The sequence below is a fragment of the Crocuta crocuta genome, unplaced genomic scaffold, assembly GCF_008692635.1.
Source record: "Crocuta crocuta isolate KB4526 unplaced genomic scaffold, BGI_CrCroc_1.0 scaffold58, whole genome shotgun sequence".
NCBI lineage: Eukaryota > Metazoa > Chordata > Mammalia > Carnivora > Hyaenidae > Crocuta > Crocuta crocuta.
Window position 1 is genome coordinate 2004274 of NW_027532417.1, and position 18751 is coordinate 2023024.

The window sequence follows — 18751 nt, forward strand, 5'->3', positions numbered from 1 at the left end:
ACTGGAAAAAAAAGACAGTCTCTTCTTACAAAGGTGTTGGGAAAACTAGACAGTAGCACACAGAAGAATGAAACTGGACTACTTTCTTATACCATACACAAAAAATAAATTCAAAATGGATGAAAGATCTAAATGTGAGACAGGAAATCATCAAAATCCTAGAAGAGAACACAGGGCAATAACCTCTTTGATAGTGGCCATAACAACTTCTTACTAGATGTTTCCAGAGACAAGGGAAACAAGAGCAAACAAACTACTGGGACTTCATCAAGATAAAAAGCTTCTGCACACCAAGGAAACAATATACAAAACTAAAAGGCAACCTTTGGAATGGGAGAAGATATTTGCAAAGGACATACCTGATTAAGGATTAGTATCCAAAATCTTTATGGAACTTATGAAACTCAACACCCTCCCCAAAGAATTAATCTAGTTAAAAAATGGGAAGACATAAATAGACCTTTTTCCAAAGAAGACATCCAGATGGCTAACAGACACATGAAAAGATGTGCAACATCAGTCCTCATCAGAGAAATACAAATCAAAACTACAGTGAGCTATCTTCTCACACCTGTCAGAATGGCTACAATTAACTACATAGGAAACAGCTGGTGTTGGCGAGGATGTAGAGAAAGGGGAACCCTTTCACACTGTTAGTGTTAATGCAAACTGATACGGTCACTTTGGAAAATAGTATGGAGGCTTCTCAAAAAGTTCAAAATAGAATTACCGTATGTAAAGCAATTGCACTGCTAGGTATTTACCCTAAGGAAACAAAAATACTGACTTGAAGGGATACATACACCCTGATATTCATAGCAGCATTATCAACAATAGCCAAATTATGGAAAGAGCCCAAATGTCCATTGACTGATGAATGAATAATAAAGTGTGGTATATACCTATATACCTATAGGTGTGTGTGTGTGTGTGTGTGTGTGTGTATAAATATATATAATGGAATATTACTCAGCCATCAAAAAGAACGAAATCTTGCCATTTGCAACAATGTGAATGGAGCTAGAGTATTATGCTAAGCGAAGTCAATTAGTCAGAGAAAGAAAAATACCTTATGATTTAATTCATATATGGATTTTAAGAAACAAAACAAAGGAACATGGGGGGGAAAGAAAGGTAAACCAAGAAATAGACTTACATTTTTTTAATGTTTATTCATTTTTTGTTTTATTTGAGAGAGAGATAGAGTGTGAGTGGGGGAGGGGCAGAGAGAGAGGGAGACACAGAATTCTGAGCTGCAGCACAGAGCCTGACATAGGACTAGAACTCACAAGCCCAAGATCATGTCCTGAGCCAGAGTCGGAGGTTTAACCAACTGAGCCACCCAGGTGCCCAGTGTTTATTCATTTTGAGAGACAGGGAGAGAGACCGGGTAGAGAGACACAGAGAGAGAGAGAAAGAGAGAGAGAGAGAGGGAGAGAGGGAGGGAGGGAGAGAGCATGCACATGCAGAAGAGCAAGTGGGGGAAGGTCAGAGAGAAAGGGGGACAGAATTGGAAGCAGGCTCCAGGTTCTGAGCTGTCAGCACAGAGCCCAATGAGGGGCTCAGTCACCAACCATGAGGTCATGACCAGAGCCAAGGTCAGATGCTTAACCAGCTGAGCTACCCAGGTGCCCCTGGACTCTTAAATATAGAGAACAAATGGAGGGCTGCTGGAAGGGAGATGTGGGGGGGGGTTGTTAAATGGGTATTAAGTAAGGCACTGGTTGTAATGAGCACTGGCTAATGTCTGGAAGGGCTGAATCATTAAATTCTACATGTAAAAGTAATACACTGTATGTTTACAAATGAATTTAAATACAAATATGAAACAAACAAACAAAAAGGAAGAAGCCAGGATTTCCAAGGTTTGAGTAACAAAGAGTTCCAAAAACATAACCAAGAAAATGGAAAGAATGGAAACAGCAAAGAAATAATTGAAAAAATTTGCCAGGGCTGATGAGCCCTAGTTCTTCAGAATTAAAAAAACCAAGACTGAACAAAAAGAATTTAAAAAGAGAAAAATACCTACATCACATTGTGAGATTTCAAAACACTAAGAATAAAGAGATGATTTTAAAAATTTTCCAAGGAAAACAGTCACCACGAGGTATGTGAATCAAACTGACATTGGACACACTGCACGCCCAAAGCACTGAAACGTCTTCAAATTTCTGACAAAATTGTCTTTAAAGGTACAAATATGTCAGTAGACCATCAATTAACTATAGAGAGAAAAGAAAATTATTTCCAGAGACTCAGCCAACATATCTCCTGTGTTTCCTTTTCTTCATAAGATCATCAAGAATTTCTCTCAAAACAAGGGTGTCCAAAAGGAAAGAAGGAAATTGGCATATAGGAAACAGTATATGAGACACACATATTTAAAAAGATGTTTGTTGTTCATCTAAAATTAAAATTTAAGTAGGCATTCTATGTTTTTGTTTGCTAAATCTGGCAACTCTAAAATCAGGATCCAATGTTAGGAGGTATACAAGTCCCAGAATTAAAGCTATTTAGTAGACCTACAATTTGCCAGATCCTGAGTGAGACAAAAGAAAGTGAGACCTACCTCTGTAAGGTGGGTCTTAAAAGAAACAGGAGCCTCTGAAAAATGGTGCGATTGTGATGGTAGAAAACCTTGCAGTCCTGATAAGGCTATTCAAATAAAATACCACAGTACTTTCTAGGTCCATCCATGTTGTCACAAATAGCAAGGTTTCATTCTTTTCTAATGGCTAATACTCCATTGTGTATATATCACCACAAAACAAGTGGACAAACAATGACAACAAAAGAGAAACAGACTCATAAATGTAGAAAATAGACTTAGTGGTTGCCAGTGGGGTGGGGATGAGGGGACAGACAAAATAGGCGAATAGGGATTAAGAGGTACACGTTTCTAATTATAAAATAAATAGGTCACAGGGATGAGAAGTACAGCTTAGTGAATAAAGTCAATAATATTGTAATAACTTTCTGTGATGACAGATGGTAACTACCCTTAACATGGTGAGCATGTAGAAATGTATAGTTGTCCAATCACTATGTTGCGCACCTGAAACTAATGTAACATTAGAAGTCAACTACAGGTCCATTAAAATTTATTTTTAAAAGGAAAAGAACTTGCTGGCAAAGTATTATAAAGAATGTCAATATTCTATGTTAAAGCACATAAAAATGTGGGATGTATCAAGCCACTAAAAGAGCATAGGATTTGACTTTGATACCAGTGACTCAGTAGACATGAAAATGTAATGGCTTTGTTTTAACTGTATAAATGTTATTCAAAACCAAGTAAAAGTGTCTTGTTTCCCACTTCTGGAAGAACATGAAAGGTCTGTTAAAGTTGCAGAACTTAACTTTATGACAAATTTGATTATATAAAGGGTAAATGTAAAAAGTGGAAGGTGAAATGGAAAAGAAGGAGAGAAGGGTAGCAGGATAATATCCTTCTTTTATATAAAGAGAAGCCAGAACACTGACAAAAGTTAATGGAACAAGAAATAGAAGCATTAGTATACTATTTAAAGTCACAAAAGTAACTATGTGAAAACCTAAAAGTAATAATTCTAACTGCAAACAAGGGGGGAATAGGGGATTAGGAAAAGAGATAATGAATTAATATTTTTCATAGCAGATTGTCAATGGCTACTTTCTAACATTAATAAAGTACAAAAGAATAAGCATGTTATTTAAAGTTATGCAACACACACACACACACACACACACACACACACACACACCCCAGAAGAACTAAGACCAGTGTGATATACTAAATGTGTTCCCCTGCAAATTCATTTGTTGAAATCCTAGCCCAACGTGATAGTACTAGGAAGTGGAACTTTAGGGACATAATTGGAGTCCTTGTGATCCGGATAAGGACTCTTATGAGAGACCCCAGAGAGCCCCGTCCTGCGTTTGAGGATGCAGAGTGAGGACTGCTGTCTGCACAGTGGGGAATGGGTCCTCACCAAGAACCTAACCATACTGGCACCCAGATCTTGGACTTCCAGTCCCTAGAACTGTGAGAAATGAATTTCTGTTGTTTATAAGCCCCTCAGTATATGGCATTCTGTTATAGCAGCCTCAACTTAACTAAGAACCAGAGAGAGAAAAGAGGGTCTCTGTGGAATGAAACTGTGGGTAAGGAGTGTGGACAGACCATCGCTTTTATTGCTTTTATAAGCTCTTCATTAGCGTTTGGTTTACTTTCACATGCATTTATTATGTTGATATAGATTTTAAAAATTAAATCAGGTAAGTGCACCTAGACTTGTAGTGTATTCAAACAAAATTGTGAGACCTCTTTGCCATTTTATGAGAGGTTCTACAGCAAATTGAAGACAAGTTTTATTGCTTGACTTAGATACCAATTGATACAAAATTTAAATGGAAGAATTTTGTCCCCTTAATATTACTGCTTCTTTCACTGAAGCTTATACTAAGGGATGGGCACTTTAATTTGGTAACTGTGCTGCATCAGACAATGTTCAAAATTGTTTTACCTTTTATAGGCTGAAGTTTTTGTAGTAGCCAGAAGGTGGCATCAAAATCAATTGAGTGGAAATCCCAAAGAAAAGGACTGTACTTAAGTATCAAGAATAACTTCCCCTGAAACTCAACAGGCAGAGTTACATCAACAAAGAACTCCATTTTCTTTGAGGTCTTTCTTTTTCATGTTTTGACATTTTAGAAAACACCCAGTGATTCCCCTAGCATCCTTTTGGTTAGGCATGGATAAACAAAGCACTCTCATCAACACTGTCAAATTTTAATGTTTTTAATTTGACAACCTAAAAAAAAAAAAAAAAAAAAAAAAAGTATTAATTTGTATTTCTTTGACTGAACAGTGCTTTTTTTTCTGGATTGCCATTTATCTTTTAACTTTGTATACAGTGAGTTAAGTGGTAATATAGTAATAGATTTTCAAATAAAGGCTTCTTTACCCCATACATNCCCTGAATTTTCTTATAGTATATTTTATATACAGAATCTTAAAATTTTCAGGGTTCATTTTGGTGTAAGGTAGGAGATAAATATCTATTTTATATTCATAAACAGCATTTCAATTAATTCAGTACCATTTAATAATTCATCCTTTTGCTGATTTGAAATCTCATCTTTCTCATATTCCAAATTTATACTTATATTTCTTTCTTTCTGCCTATTTCTAGGATACTTCTACAGTGTTCAGGTGATTAAAATCTGATATTTTCATAAATGTTTTCACTTACTATTAAAAATCCTAACCATCATTTAACTCTCTTGTTAAGTTTTCAAATTAATATACACTTATTATAAGAATTTAAACAATTGAGAAGCTTAAAAATATACATTGGAATAGGAAAGATTCAGAATATAAATTATATATTATATAATTATTATATGATAAATATGGTATCTGAAGTCAGAGGAGAAAAGAGCATATTATTCAACCAACTATTCTGAGGTAACTGCATATGCAGTTGGAAAAACATTTGGTTACTACTTCAGTCCCTATACAAAAAAGAAATTCCATGTAGATTAGAAATTTAAATATAAAAAAGGAAACCATAAAAATACTAGAGAAATATAGGTGAATGTTCTATTCCAGGAGGAAAGCAATTATAATCATGACACAAAATCCAGAAACTATAAAGGAAAAATCAATAGAATCACCTCCTAGAAAATATAATTTTTAATATCTCCATTATAGGAGAGAAGTTCTAATTTACTATCATCTGCATATTGTTGGATCTCTGTATGGTTTCCAATATATTGTCATTATAAATTAGACATTAATGGACATGTCTTTGTTTTGTTAGGATGGTCTTTGAATAATTTTCATGTGCTGAAATTTGTGATATCCCACTTTTGTTGGAAGTAAGTAGGTCATTGGCTTAGGTGTAGAACACTTATTGTTACAGAGGACTCTTTAAAAATAGCCTATTTTAAGAGCTAGAGACATGTGTAGGGTGGTGGGTTTTTTGTTTTTTTTTTTTAAACTACCTGGTGATTTCTTTGTCCTTCATAGTATGAAAGTTTTGTTGGCAATATCTAGGATTTTTTGAGTTACTGAGGTTAAAATAAGAATTACCACCCTACCTGAGGATTTAGTCCACTCTCTGATAGGCAATGAAGACCTTTTGTATGGGTTAATTTGTCTGCCATAAATTCAATCTGACATAATTAAGGATTTGACCCTACCCCCCTCTTCCCCAGTGCCCATGTCTAGTTATTTTTTACTTTCTTAATGATTCTACTCTGTAAATTGTATTAACCCTTTCCCAAATCTATTATTTGATTTGTATATCTCTTGGATTAATAAGCTCCCAAGTGATGGGTGGGCAACACAGGTAATGCAACAAATGTTTGCATACACACACATACACACAATGTTCTAAGCCTTGCTTTCTGTTGTTTTTGGTGGTAGCAAGGGCTGCTGCTTTTGTGTTTTACCATTCAATACCAACTTTCATAGAAACTGAATTGGTAATGAAGAATTAGGAGATCTAGTAAAAGTCCAGCTATTACAAGAAATGGACCAGTGAGAAAGAGAATTTGTTTTAAAAAGTGAGATTTACGTTTTGTTTTGTTTTAAGGTAAAGAAATAGAAAATTTGCCTTCAGAAATTGGAATCTTTTGTTATGATTAATATTAGAAAGAAATTTAATAAAATATTCTCCCTTGTTTGTTTCAGCTAGTCACTGTCATTGTCTATAGCAGCCAAGTAGCCTTGAAAATCCTACCACTCGCTAAAGACCTCCTGGGTCCACCCCTTTGGGAAGTTAAGTGATTTGTCAGTAGGCACTGTGCAAAAACATTCTAACAGCACCGTTTGGCTACTTAGAACTCAGCCTTCCAAAAGCCCATTCCTAAGGCATTTTAAAGGATTAATGTAAAAGTGATTTGGGCACTAACTAGACCCCCAAACCTGGCCTTTACTGCTCACATGCCCACATTTTCCTTAAGTTCTACCTCAGTCTTACCTCAGGCAAAGAACCTTATGGGCATAGCATCCCATGATGGCAAAGGAAACTACCCCTCAAGCAATAATGACTTTCTGAGAAAAAGTTCTGGTGTTCCAGACCACCCAGACCAGTTTGAGCTAATCACACGACTCAGTCCTACACAAATGGACCATGGGGTGACTTCTGGAATGACCAACAATTACCTTTATCTCATTATAGTACTAAAATCTCTGCCCAAGATGGAGCACAAGCCTCATTTACATAACATACAGTATATGTATAGGTATATTTCTTTCAGGTGCATGCATGACCTTATGCCCACTTCTATGTACGATGACAAGGCTTCCCTATTAAATATTCATCATAATCCTAAATAAAAGGAACACTTTCACCCTTGCTCAGGGAGTCACAATTTTGGGAAGTCATTCCTGTGATCTTATTTGGTACAAATCAAGTTTCCTTTGTGTGACAACTCACCTGGTGTAGTTTCTATCTGTAACTCACCAAGGAGCAAACTCACATTGGTTTGGTTACAATTTCTAGGTTCCAGCTTAGACAATAAAACCAGACAAAGGAAAGGCGACCATACTCACTCATTTGGGGTGCCCTTCTGGCCACAAAAGTGGCCCTTGCTGTCTGTAGGATAGGCCACTCTCCTGGGGTCACCATGTACCCAGGCTGCAGGAACAAGAAAGGACAAAAACTCTATCAGCAATAGCTGACTAAAGGCAGTCTGATTCGAAAATTAGAATGCATCACTGCAACACACTAACCTCTCCCCTCAGTCACAGGAGATTATTGATTTTCTTCAAAGAGTAATTTCTTAATGAAAAGTAAAATAAAATATGGATGAATCAGTCAGAAAACACATTTCTCTTAATCTCTCAGGATTCATCTGGGTTGTAGCCAAAACCTGAGGTAATGCATTTAGAAAATGACATTTATTAGAATGTGAATTAGAGGGCACACTACAAATGCTTGGTTGGCTGGAAGTCACTTTTTCTAAAGCTTCAAACTGGATGTTCATAGCAGAGCTAATAAATTTACAGTAAGTATTATGATGTCATTCTTTTCAGTTATACATAAGTGAAAACCATTAAAAATTCAAAGTAATGAAACTGTAATGCCCAATTCACATTGACTGGCTCTTTCTGACTTCATGTGACATTCAAAAGGCAAACATTAGCAACTTTAATGCAATATATAATAAAGATTTGCTGTACATTTTGTCTGATAATATCATAATCTCAAAGCTTACTATAAATATCAAGTGTTCTCAAAATTCACAAAAACAAAAACTTGATTCTATTTTCCTGGAAGATGCTGGGCTCTACCTCATGCAGACTCATCATGCTTATTTTCTAAGAATTAGAAACACGACTGACAGCTAGACTACAGAATGACTGTGTTAGTTAACTGAATGTTTCTAAACTTTTTCAGTTTAATATAGTCCCTAAAAAAATCTAGAAAATGTTTTGGTCATCTAACAATGCTTGCCCCTGCATACAGAAAACACGTCTGTTTGTCCCTTGCTTCCTTTCACATGTGCCCAGCTATCTCCTCACCCACACTTTTTGGATCTGACAGTTGATGTAATAATTCAGTCACCCTTATGTACATGGCCTATGTGACTTGAGAAGATTTAAAAAAACAAATCAATTCAGAATGAGAATTATGTAATATGGAAGAGACATTTTTCACAATAATTTTTCTCATCCAAGTCTTTCCTTATAGTATCTAAGTACCCAGAAAAGTCTCCTGTGTCTCATTCTTTCTTCAATGTCATGAAGGCCAAATAGGTTTCGTTTTCTAATAGTCTTATAAAATCTGACTTCATTCAGGCAGTCATCTGCTGCCTTATCTTCTGGTCATTATTTCCCAGAATAAAGAAAGTAGACTATAAATAAAGCATTTAAATGTCATCTAATCATTCAATGGAGAATGTCTTTGGATACTATTTTATTATATTGTTTTTATATCTTAATATTTTTACATTTTGGCTAAAACTAGAGGTCCAATTTTACCTATTTTCTATAATATATATTTTTAAATTTTACCCTGAAATATTCTATTCCTTTTCCCTATAAATATTAACTCAGAAATAGCACCGGAAGGAATATTTGGATTAGCTAGGTTGGCTACTTAATATATTTATGACCCTGAATAAGTCACTTGTTTCTAATTTGTAACTATAAAATGGGTATGATAATGTCAAACCCCATAAGAATGTTGAGAATATCAAAGAAGATAATAGAGTAGAATGTCCAACATGGTGCTTGGCATGCAATATGAACTTGGTAATGTTAGTTCCTGTCTTATTTAGGTTTCCCCAAACCCAAGCCCTGAGACAAGGACTTTGCTACAGTTAGGTTAATTTGGGAGATAATTCTAGGAAGCTTATGTGGGAGTGAAGGAAGGAAGCAAAGCCAACAAAAGGTATATAAACAAGTGGATACCGTTGGGGGCCACGGTGACTCCATTCTGCTGGGTACCTTCTGAGGAACCACACAGAACACGCTTGTTGGTGGGCGTGATGACAGTCCACCATAGCTGCAAGCAAATTCAGAAGAGCTGAGGGAATGTGGAGTAGGACATCAGCAGAATCTGCTATAATTTCCTTTCCCTTTTTCATAAATAAATTAACCAAAGAATTTGCTAAATGACCATTGTGTATCCTGTATGAGAAGTCAGTTTACATCAGACGTTTCAGGAAACATATGAAAAGGAGACAATAAAATTTGCAGGAGCCATAGAGAAGAGATGGGACCTGGCAAAGACTGAAAAATGACTAGGACTTGGACAGGTGGCCAGGAGCAGGGAAGAAATTACAGATTGAGGAAACAGTAGAATAAGAGCTCCTATGTATTAATTGCTCACAATGTATCAGGTACTATGTTAAATGTACTACATCCATTGTCTCATTTGAGTCTCACAATCATTCTATGAGGCTGATATTATTTTCACCTTAATTTTATAGATAACTGTAGCTCAGAGTTTTATTTACTTCTCAAGGTCACACGGTTTTTCAGTGGCATAAACAGGGTTTGAACTTAGGCATGTTGCTGTCTAAGTTTCAAGCTTTAACCGCTGAGCTATAAAAGCTATAATGCTACCCACTAAAGGATAAATTAGGAATGAGTCTGTTAACAGTGGGAAACAACATGGATATCAGCTACATGAGGATCAGCAGTATGTTGGACACATATGGTAGGAAAGGAGATGACAGGTAATTTTGGAGACTTTGTCATTGGTAAAGGAAAAGCTTTGTACTTGGCAGAAGAGGGAAAGTATCTGGTTGGGAGGGATTAGATGCCTGGGAACAAAGGAGAAAGAGATGAAGATCTAATTAATTATCAAGGGAAGAGTTCTTTCTCGTTTCTGTAGTTTTGAATTGCAGCAGGTGGCTGTGTTTACTAAGTTGCTGCTACACCTCTCCACGCAAACTCTGGCACAGAAATTGTGTTGCAGATCATCTGTGTTGGAGCTGCAACATCAAATCTGTGAGTTAGAAGCTTCAAGGGCCAGTTCAACCAGGTCACTGCAGTCAAGGGTATCTAGTTTTCTAATTTTTTTTAAATTGAGAGAGAGAGAGAGCGCGCGAGCGAGAAAGAGCGCATGCACATGTGCAGGGGAAGGGCAGAAAGGGAGGTAAAGAGAATTTAAAGCAGGCTCCTCACTGTCAGCACAGAGTCTGATGCAGGGCTCGGTCTCACAAACACAGAGATCATGACCGGAGCCAAAAATCAAAAGTCAGGTGCTTATCATCTGAGCCATCCAGGCGCCCCTAGTTTTCTTTATCTTCTCCCTCAAGTTCCTGTCTTGCCACACCTCCAATGGAGGAATTTGACTCGGGGGGTGGGGGAAGAGAACAAGGAGATGTGCAGCTGCAGCATTTCTCTATTACTAAGCTAAGGGGGGGACTTCTCACATTTTATTCCTTTTCTTGGAATTTCTCTATTCATGTCATTTCTAGGAATGTGTTGTTTAATACGGTAGCCATTAGCCAATCATGTCCACTGAGCACCTAAGTGTGGCTTACCTGAACTGAGACACGTAATAAGTATAAAATCCACCAGATTTTAAAGACAGTACACAGAAAAAAGTGCAAAAAATTTAAATAATTTTATTTTGATCATATATGAAATAACAATCATAGTTAAATATATTATTAAAATTAATTTCACTTGTCTCTTTTTATTCTCTTAAATATGGCTACTGGAAAATTTAACATTACATATGACTCACACTTTGTTTCTTCTGGACAGATCTGTTCTAGACAATTTCCCCGCAATTGTCAAGGGTTTTTCATATAAGGTGATTAATAATGCCATAACATCACATATATATATGTCAGCCCTTTTCTAACCCCGTCATACCCAGTGCATACATTTTATAATAACTATTTTGCCACATTCCTTTTATAATCTTAAAATAATACAGATAATAATACTTACCCATATATATAGTTTCTTTTAAAATGTCAATAACATGGGGCACCTGGGTGGGTCAGTTGGCTGAGTGCCCAACTTGATCTCAGGTCATGGTCTTATGATCTGTGAGTTCGAACCCTACATCAGGCTCACTGCTGTCAGTGCAGAGCTCACTTTGGATCCTTTGTCTCCCTCTCTCTCTGCCCCTCCCCTGCTCATGGTCTCTCTCAAAAATAAATACTTAAATAAAAATAAAATATCAATAACATGTCCTAATGTAATGTAAATGAGAAATAAAAGGAAAATAGTTTATAATTAAATAGTGTGCATATCAATATGCAAATGCTAACAAGAGACTAAATCAAAAGACCGTGAATTAAGTCAGATGCGTGAATCTATAGATAGACTCACTGAATGTAACAGCTATAACTATAAGATACAGGTGCATTGTGTAGGAGACTTAAATAATACAAGTGTGCTATCAGTGATAGGATTCACCTAAATGAACAAATTATAGTCTATTCTAACAAAAGAAGTATACTGTTTCTTCAAATTCCTTTGATATTTATTGATACCACGAAAAAATAACATTTGTTACTTAAAAAGGAGTGGTCATCTAAAGGAGTTGGACATGGGAAAGTCAGGCAAGAAATGGGACATTTCCTGGTTGTGTAGAACTATCCCAGGTATTACAAGATCCCATCCACTAAATGCCAGCAGTATTCACCCTTAAAAATTGTGACAATCAAAAGAAAGGCCCTTAGGCAGTGGTACTGCTTCAATTGAGATCCATTGATTTACATGTTCATTCACCCTTAAATATCTACATATATGTGTGTGTATACATTATATATTATATATATATCTTTTTACTTCCAGACTTTGTTGGGGGGGGTGGATATATTATAATGGATTAATGTCTTATAATTTACTCCCATTTATTTTTATTCAGCTGATAACTATGGTGGTTTTCAAATACGTCCATAAATTATTTGACATTTTTTCCTTCAAGTCTGGACCAGACTTGCTTCTAATGATATAATGTGGCAGAAATTACATGTGACTTCCAAGAGTAGGTCATAAAAGGCACTGCAGCTTACCCTTTTCCCTCCTTTAGATCACTACCTTTAGGGTTTGAGATACTCGGAAAGTCCTATAGAAAAGCCCACACGATTGTCAGCAGTCACTAAGAACTGCCAACATTCAGGTCGATGAGCTGTCTTGAAGGCAGATTCTCCCCCACCTTAGTCAAATCTTCAGCTGACTGATGCCTTGGCTTAAAACTTGCCTGCAACCTCATGAAGCCATGAACTCAAGAGCCAGAGCCACCTGGCTAAGCTGTTCCCAACTTCTGACCACAGAAATTGACGTAAGAAACATTCCTTGCTTTATGTTGTCAATTTTCAGAGTAATTTGGTATGTAGCAATAGATAACTAATTACCACATAGCTTTTAGAAATATTTAAACAATTTTTTGATGTTTATTTTTGAGAGAGACAGAGTGTGAGCAGGGGAGGGGCAGAGAGAGAGAGAGAAAGAGAAACAGAATCCGAAGCAGGTTCCAGGCTCCGAGCTGTCAGCACAGAGCCTGACATGGGGCTAGAACTCACGAACTACGAGATCATGACCTGAGTGCAAGTCAGATACTTAACAGACTGAGCTACCCAGGCACTCCTAGAAATATTTTATATACTTGAAGGATTCAGTTAAATTATTTTTCTCTTCTCCAATATACATATTTACAATAATTAAATCCTCTTCTATTTGTTTTGTTGTTTTTTAACTCACAGCTGCAATTGCTAGGATTTTAGTAATTTTTGTTTCTTCACTACATGATTTAATACATGGAGTCCTTAATTTGATTTAGATATTCCCTAGGGCCTAACCAATTCTATAGTATCTAATATCTATTAACTTTAATTCTTGGGGTGCTTGGGTGGCTCAGTCAGATAAGCATCTGACTTTGGCTCAGGTCATGATCTTATAGTCCAGGAGTTCAAGCNATATAGTATCTAATATCTATTAACTTTAATTTTTGGGTGCTTGGGTGGCTCAGTCAGATAAGCATCTGACTTTGGCTCAGGTCATGATCTTATAGTCCAGGAGTTCAAGCAAGCCCCATGTCAAGCTCTGTGGTGACAGCTCAGAGCCTGGAGCCTGCTTCAGATTCTGTGTCTCCCTCTCTCTCTCTGCCCTTCCACCTCTTGCACTCTGTCTCTCTCAAAAACAAACATTAAAAAAAAACTTTAATTCTTAAAGTTAATATGAAAAGCTTTAAAAGTGCCAATCTAGAATATGGTGAAACTCCCATTCATTCATTCATACTGAATAGTCAATCATCATAATTCTATCCATTTAGTCATTCATTCATTGGGCCTTACTGGTGATAGGCATACAGAGGCCCTGAGGATGTAGAAATGAACACATTCATATTTAGTAGAATACTATTTTATAATTAACACAATCTCCCTAAGGAAAATATGTTTCAACCTGATTGGCCAGTGCAGAGAGAGGATGGCTTCTGAAAAATGGTAATGGATTATCTCTAGCTTAATCAAGTCATGACCTTAATTTTACCTGCTCTTCAAAAGTTGTAGTCTTTCTACTAGAACAAATCAAAGTGGCCCCTGGCACCTTGAATGCAGCAGCTGATCTAACAAATGCTCTCTCCCTTTCCCAATAAGTAGAAAACATCAAGGGAATTTGCTTTCACCTGGGAGAGATAGTATTGCATCTTCACTGCTTTCCTTCAAGGTCATATGACTTCCTAGCTCTTTGCCACAGTTTAGTCTGCAGGGTTTTGATAATATCCTTACTCCAGAGGATACCACACAGATTCCTTACATTGATGGCATTCCTGAAGAAAAGATCTGAAGAATATTGGAAAGCATGTAATCTCAATGCCTGAAAAAGTCTCATGTATGCTCATGGATGAGAAATAAATCTCACTGAAATGCAAGAGTCTTCTAATAGAGACCTGAGGAGCTCAGTAGAAATAACCCTTTCAAGGTGAAGGATAAGTTACTGCACCTTGCATTCTCTGCTATTAAGAGGCACAACTCTAATCGCCAGCCAAATAGGAGGTATAACCCAGAGAATGAAATGTTTTTCAGATAATCCAGGCTATTGTGTTAAGCTATATGCATAATGGACTCAATGGTACTTAAAATACCTGTCAGAACAGAATGCTGTATGGGGCCCATGACAATGCCTTTTAGAGAATCACAGCTGAAGTTTCCCAGGATTTTGGAGAAAACCCATGCTGTTTCAGCAAACAACTATTTTTTGGAAAGTTGCTCCTGGACCCTGAATGATCACTTAATGACATAAGAAGCCCATCATAAACTGGATGTTATCTGATCCATCAAGCCTAAAATTAGCTGTGCCCAGCAGTACTTCATTATTGAGTAGAAGAGGTATATTCATATAGTGCTTGAGAAGATCATGAAGACACAAGAAAGTTATATATGAAGATTGCTTACAATAATAGTGTGCTGACTCCTGAAGCACGGTCTTAACACATACCCATGACTCATGAAAAGGGCCCTATGATAGTTGACTGGGAAAGAAAGAATTAAACCAGATTTATAGATGGCTATGGAGGATCTATTGGCATTGATCAAGGGAATTTTCCTGGTTATCTAGTTTGGCTGGAAGAGGAGATGAGCTGAATCATTTATCTATTTATGAACAGAAGCCAACAACTTAGTCACATTATCATGAACTGTAAATTAAGAACATTAGACAATCAGTGGCAAGGAAGTTTGAGAAATAACTAAAAGGCCTGACTTCAAAATGGACCTAGAATATGAAGATATCAGGGCGCCTGGGTGGCTCAGTCGGTTAAGTGTCCGACTTTGGCTCAGGTCATGATCTCACATTCTGGGTTCGAGCCCAGCGTAGGGCTCTGTGCTTACTACCAGCTCAGAGCCTGGAGCCTGTTTCAGATACTGTATCTCTCTCTCTCTCTGACCCTCCCCTGCTCACGCTGTCTCTGTCTCTCAGAAATAAAACATTTTAAAAAATTTAAAAAAAGAAGAAGAAGAAAGGCTGACTTGGATCCTAACAGTGCTTATGTGACAAATTTGCCAGCAGTAAATGACCAACCCTGAACCAGCCAGCCTTATGGAACAGTTGAATACCCTATGGAAAATTCATGTAAAGCACTACTTAGGAAGCAATACCTGTCAAGGTTAGGTTGTTATTTTTTTTAAGAGTGCAGCAGGATCCTAGCAGGAAGTATAGGTTATACTCACACAGGATAATTGTAGAGAGTTCAGCAAATATTTACATAGTTATAGGTAGAGTTATGAGAAACCAGACTTTGCACAGAACTCAGAGGTTAGTAACAGCTGGGAGTCACTTTCACTTCTATGTCTGAAGTGGAAAAGGAGGAAAAGGTTACCCAAATTCAGAAAGAGAAACTAAGTGAAAAAGCAAAACTGACAAGAATTAAAGCCTTAGGGAGAGAAGTAGAGTTACCCTGACGTGACTCACCAGCCTATATTATGAACAGTAACATCCAAGTCTATCCAAGATTAAAACTTTAGATATATTCAGCAAGACATTTAAGGACTTTATTCAAACAAAAAAGTATACAGAATAATCAGAGATAAAAGATTTCAGATTCTCTCGTCAGAAGTTACTGCCACAAGGGGCAGCAAAAGAGCAGAAAGGCACACATCCTAAAATTCAGAGTCTGAAATGGGAGGGGGGAGAGTAAAAGGGAAAAGTGGGAAAACATTTTAAAGAAAGATTAAACATGCACACGCACTCATGTGCACACACACACCACCACCACCACCACCACCACCACCACCCAAGGAAGTGAAAAACAAATGAAGAAAAAAACTAATAGCCAAGAAACTAATTTTTCACAGCATCTTTGTTGTATTCTTTATTAGCAAGACTGACTCTAAGCTGCTTACCTTAACATACTTTTTCTAGTTATCCTAGGTAATGTTTGCCTATCACTATTCATAATCTGTTTAAGGTTTTGATTCACATGGGAGGATGTGTCTTTCTGCCTTTTTAAGGTAAAGAAGTAGTTGGAGATAATGAAGACAGAAATCTTCTTTTCTTCATTTGCTCCAAAGATATTTTTGAGTGCCTACTAGGTGTCAGCACTATGCTGGACCCTGATTATATAAAGGTCCTTGCTGGAGGAGTCTAGAGTCTATTGGGCGAAAGAGATCTTAATGAGTAGACTGTACAAATATAAAGCTTCAATACTGACAAGTACTGCAAAGAAGCAATAAATGACACAAAGAAAGGGATTCGTAGAAGCAAATGACCAAATGAGAGAGGTTGGGGATGAGGTCCATGAAGAGGTAATACAGGAGCTGAGACCTGAAAAGTGAATGGAGGCACAAAGAGGTTTCCATTAGATGGACACATGGATAAAGGCCCTGTGAGGGGTAAGGCATGGTAGGTACTAGAAAGGAAAAGGAAACCAGTGTGGCACATACACAGTCTGCCCCATGGTTCCACATGTGGATAGACAGGCAGTATCTTAGGTTATTTTCTATAAAGAACTACAGAGATGCTTTTAGCATAATATGGTGGTCAGAGCAAGCATACAAGCCACAGCAAAGGCTCTGTTCTCTGTGTTCAAATTTTCCTTGAAAAAGTCAAGGTCCCCATACATTCAGTGTCACTCTTCTTGATGTTAGCTTAATTCTAGTTCCATAATTGGCAACACACCCTTGCTTTATATGAAGGAAGAGCTCTCATAATTCCTCAAAACTGACATAATTTATCACTCCTGAAAATGTTACATGGAACATTCATTAATATCAACTAGCAAATATACCTTATTTCATGGGAAATTGTTTGAGGTCTTCCTACCCAAAACAAAACAAAGAATAAGATACCGTCTGACATTTTATTTACTCTACAGAACAAGCACTAATTGAAGGGGGGAAAAAAACAAGTCTATTTGTGGATTAGCATAAAGAACATGCTCTTCTTTTTAGTGTGTACTTAATAGAGGCTAATTCTGCAAACAACCACTGAATGTAAACAATGACACTGCAGCAAAGTAAATGCATACTCAGGCTCACACGGTTAAGATGAAGCTATTAGACTATTCATGGTTTTTGCTTGCAGAAGAATACCCACCTCCCACCGACTCCTCTGACACTTGCTGTTTTAGGCCCAGCGTGTGAAATAAAGAGGGGAAGAGAAGGAGAGAAAAGCATTAGGAGGATACCATCGGGTTCCGCTCTGCCCCCTCTCTTAGTAACCTCTATTCCTTACAAAGAATCCTCATCCCTTTCTTCATTAAATAAAAGTCAATATTGTATGGTGGCTAAGAGCACAGTCTCTAGAATTAAATTGTCTGGGTTATTTTGGTAAATAAAACCAAATGACAAAGTGATACAGCAATTGATATAAATCTAGATCAATCATCCCCTTAATTTTCTCACTGTTTTTGAAATGACTTTAAGAGAGGCACCTGGGTGGCTCAGTCGGTTGAGTGTCCGACTTTGGCTCAGGTTATGATCTCACTGCCTGTGGGTTCAAGACCCACATCGGTCACTGTGCTGACAGCGCAGAGCCTGGACCCTGCTTTGGATTCTGTGTCTCCCCCTCTCTCTGCCCCTCCCATGCTCATGCTTGGTCTCTATTTCTCAATAATAAATAAATGTTAAAAAAAATTTTTAAAAGAGAAATAACTTTAAGAGACCACTTTTAGCTAAGCAGATACATTCGTGTATATGTGTGTGTGGGGGGGGTGGTGTTTGAGGTATATAAGAGAAAGAGGAGAAATTATTTGTAAAACACTACTTGAGTAATTCATAGCAGAACAGCAAATGTTGGTAAAAAATGGGTGAAAACGTTATTCAAGAAAATTATCTTTCACTCTTATCAAGGAAATGTAGGTTAATGAAGTACCAGGAGCAAGCATTATTATCTAGTATTCTCTCTCATTTTCAACATTTGCAAAGCATGTTCCTGTTGTGCTCTAGGGTTGAGTCAGAAGTTGCAGCCATTAAAAAGCCCTCTGTCAAGGAGAAAATGTGATTAGACCAACTGCTTGCACTGACACTTAAAAATTAACTGCAAATCTGTTTGGGGCAGCTAAGGCATTCCCTAAACACTTGCTGGTTGGGAATGTTGGCTTTCAAATCATTATTTTGTATCCCTTAAAGGTACATTTTAACTGTTTTAATATGTAAGAAACAGGACTGCCAAATTGTGCTTATGGCTTTTTAACACAAGCAATTTACAAATGCAATGAAGCAGATAATAGGACACATGATACCGAATTTGAAAATCTGTGTTGATGACACTTCTGCTGTAGAAACATTTTTGGAAACAGCCCTGTATCCAGTTGCCTGGATAAGAATAATGTTGTTTATCATTTCA

General features: G+C 37.1%; 1 protein-coding gene across 4 annotated transcripts in view; it reads right to left on the minus strand.

Moving 5' to 3' along the window:
* Positions 1-18751, minus strand: part of SLC44A5 (solute carrier family 44 member 5) — a 405392-nt gene that overhangs the window by 79753 nt on the left and 306888 nt on the right. For all 4 annotated transcript variants that reach the window (XM_077778996.1, XM_077778997.1, XM_077778999.1 and 1 more), the window contains exon 7: positions 7544-7628. In XM_077778996.1, coding sequence (XP_077635122.1) covers positions 7544-7628 — 85 coding nt within the window. The remainder of the gene's footprint in view (positions 1-7543; positions 7629-18751) is intronic.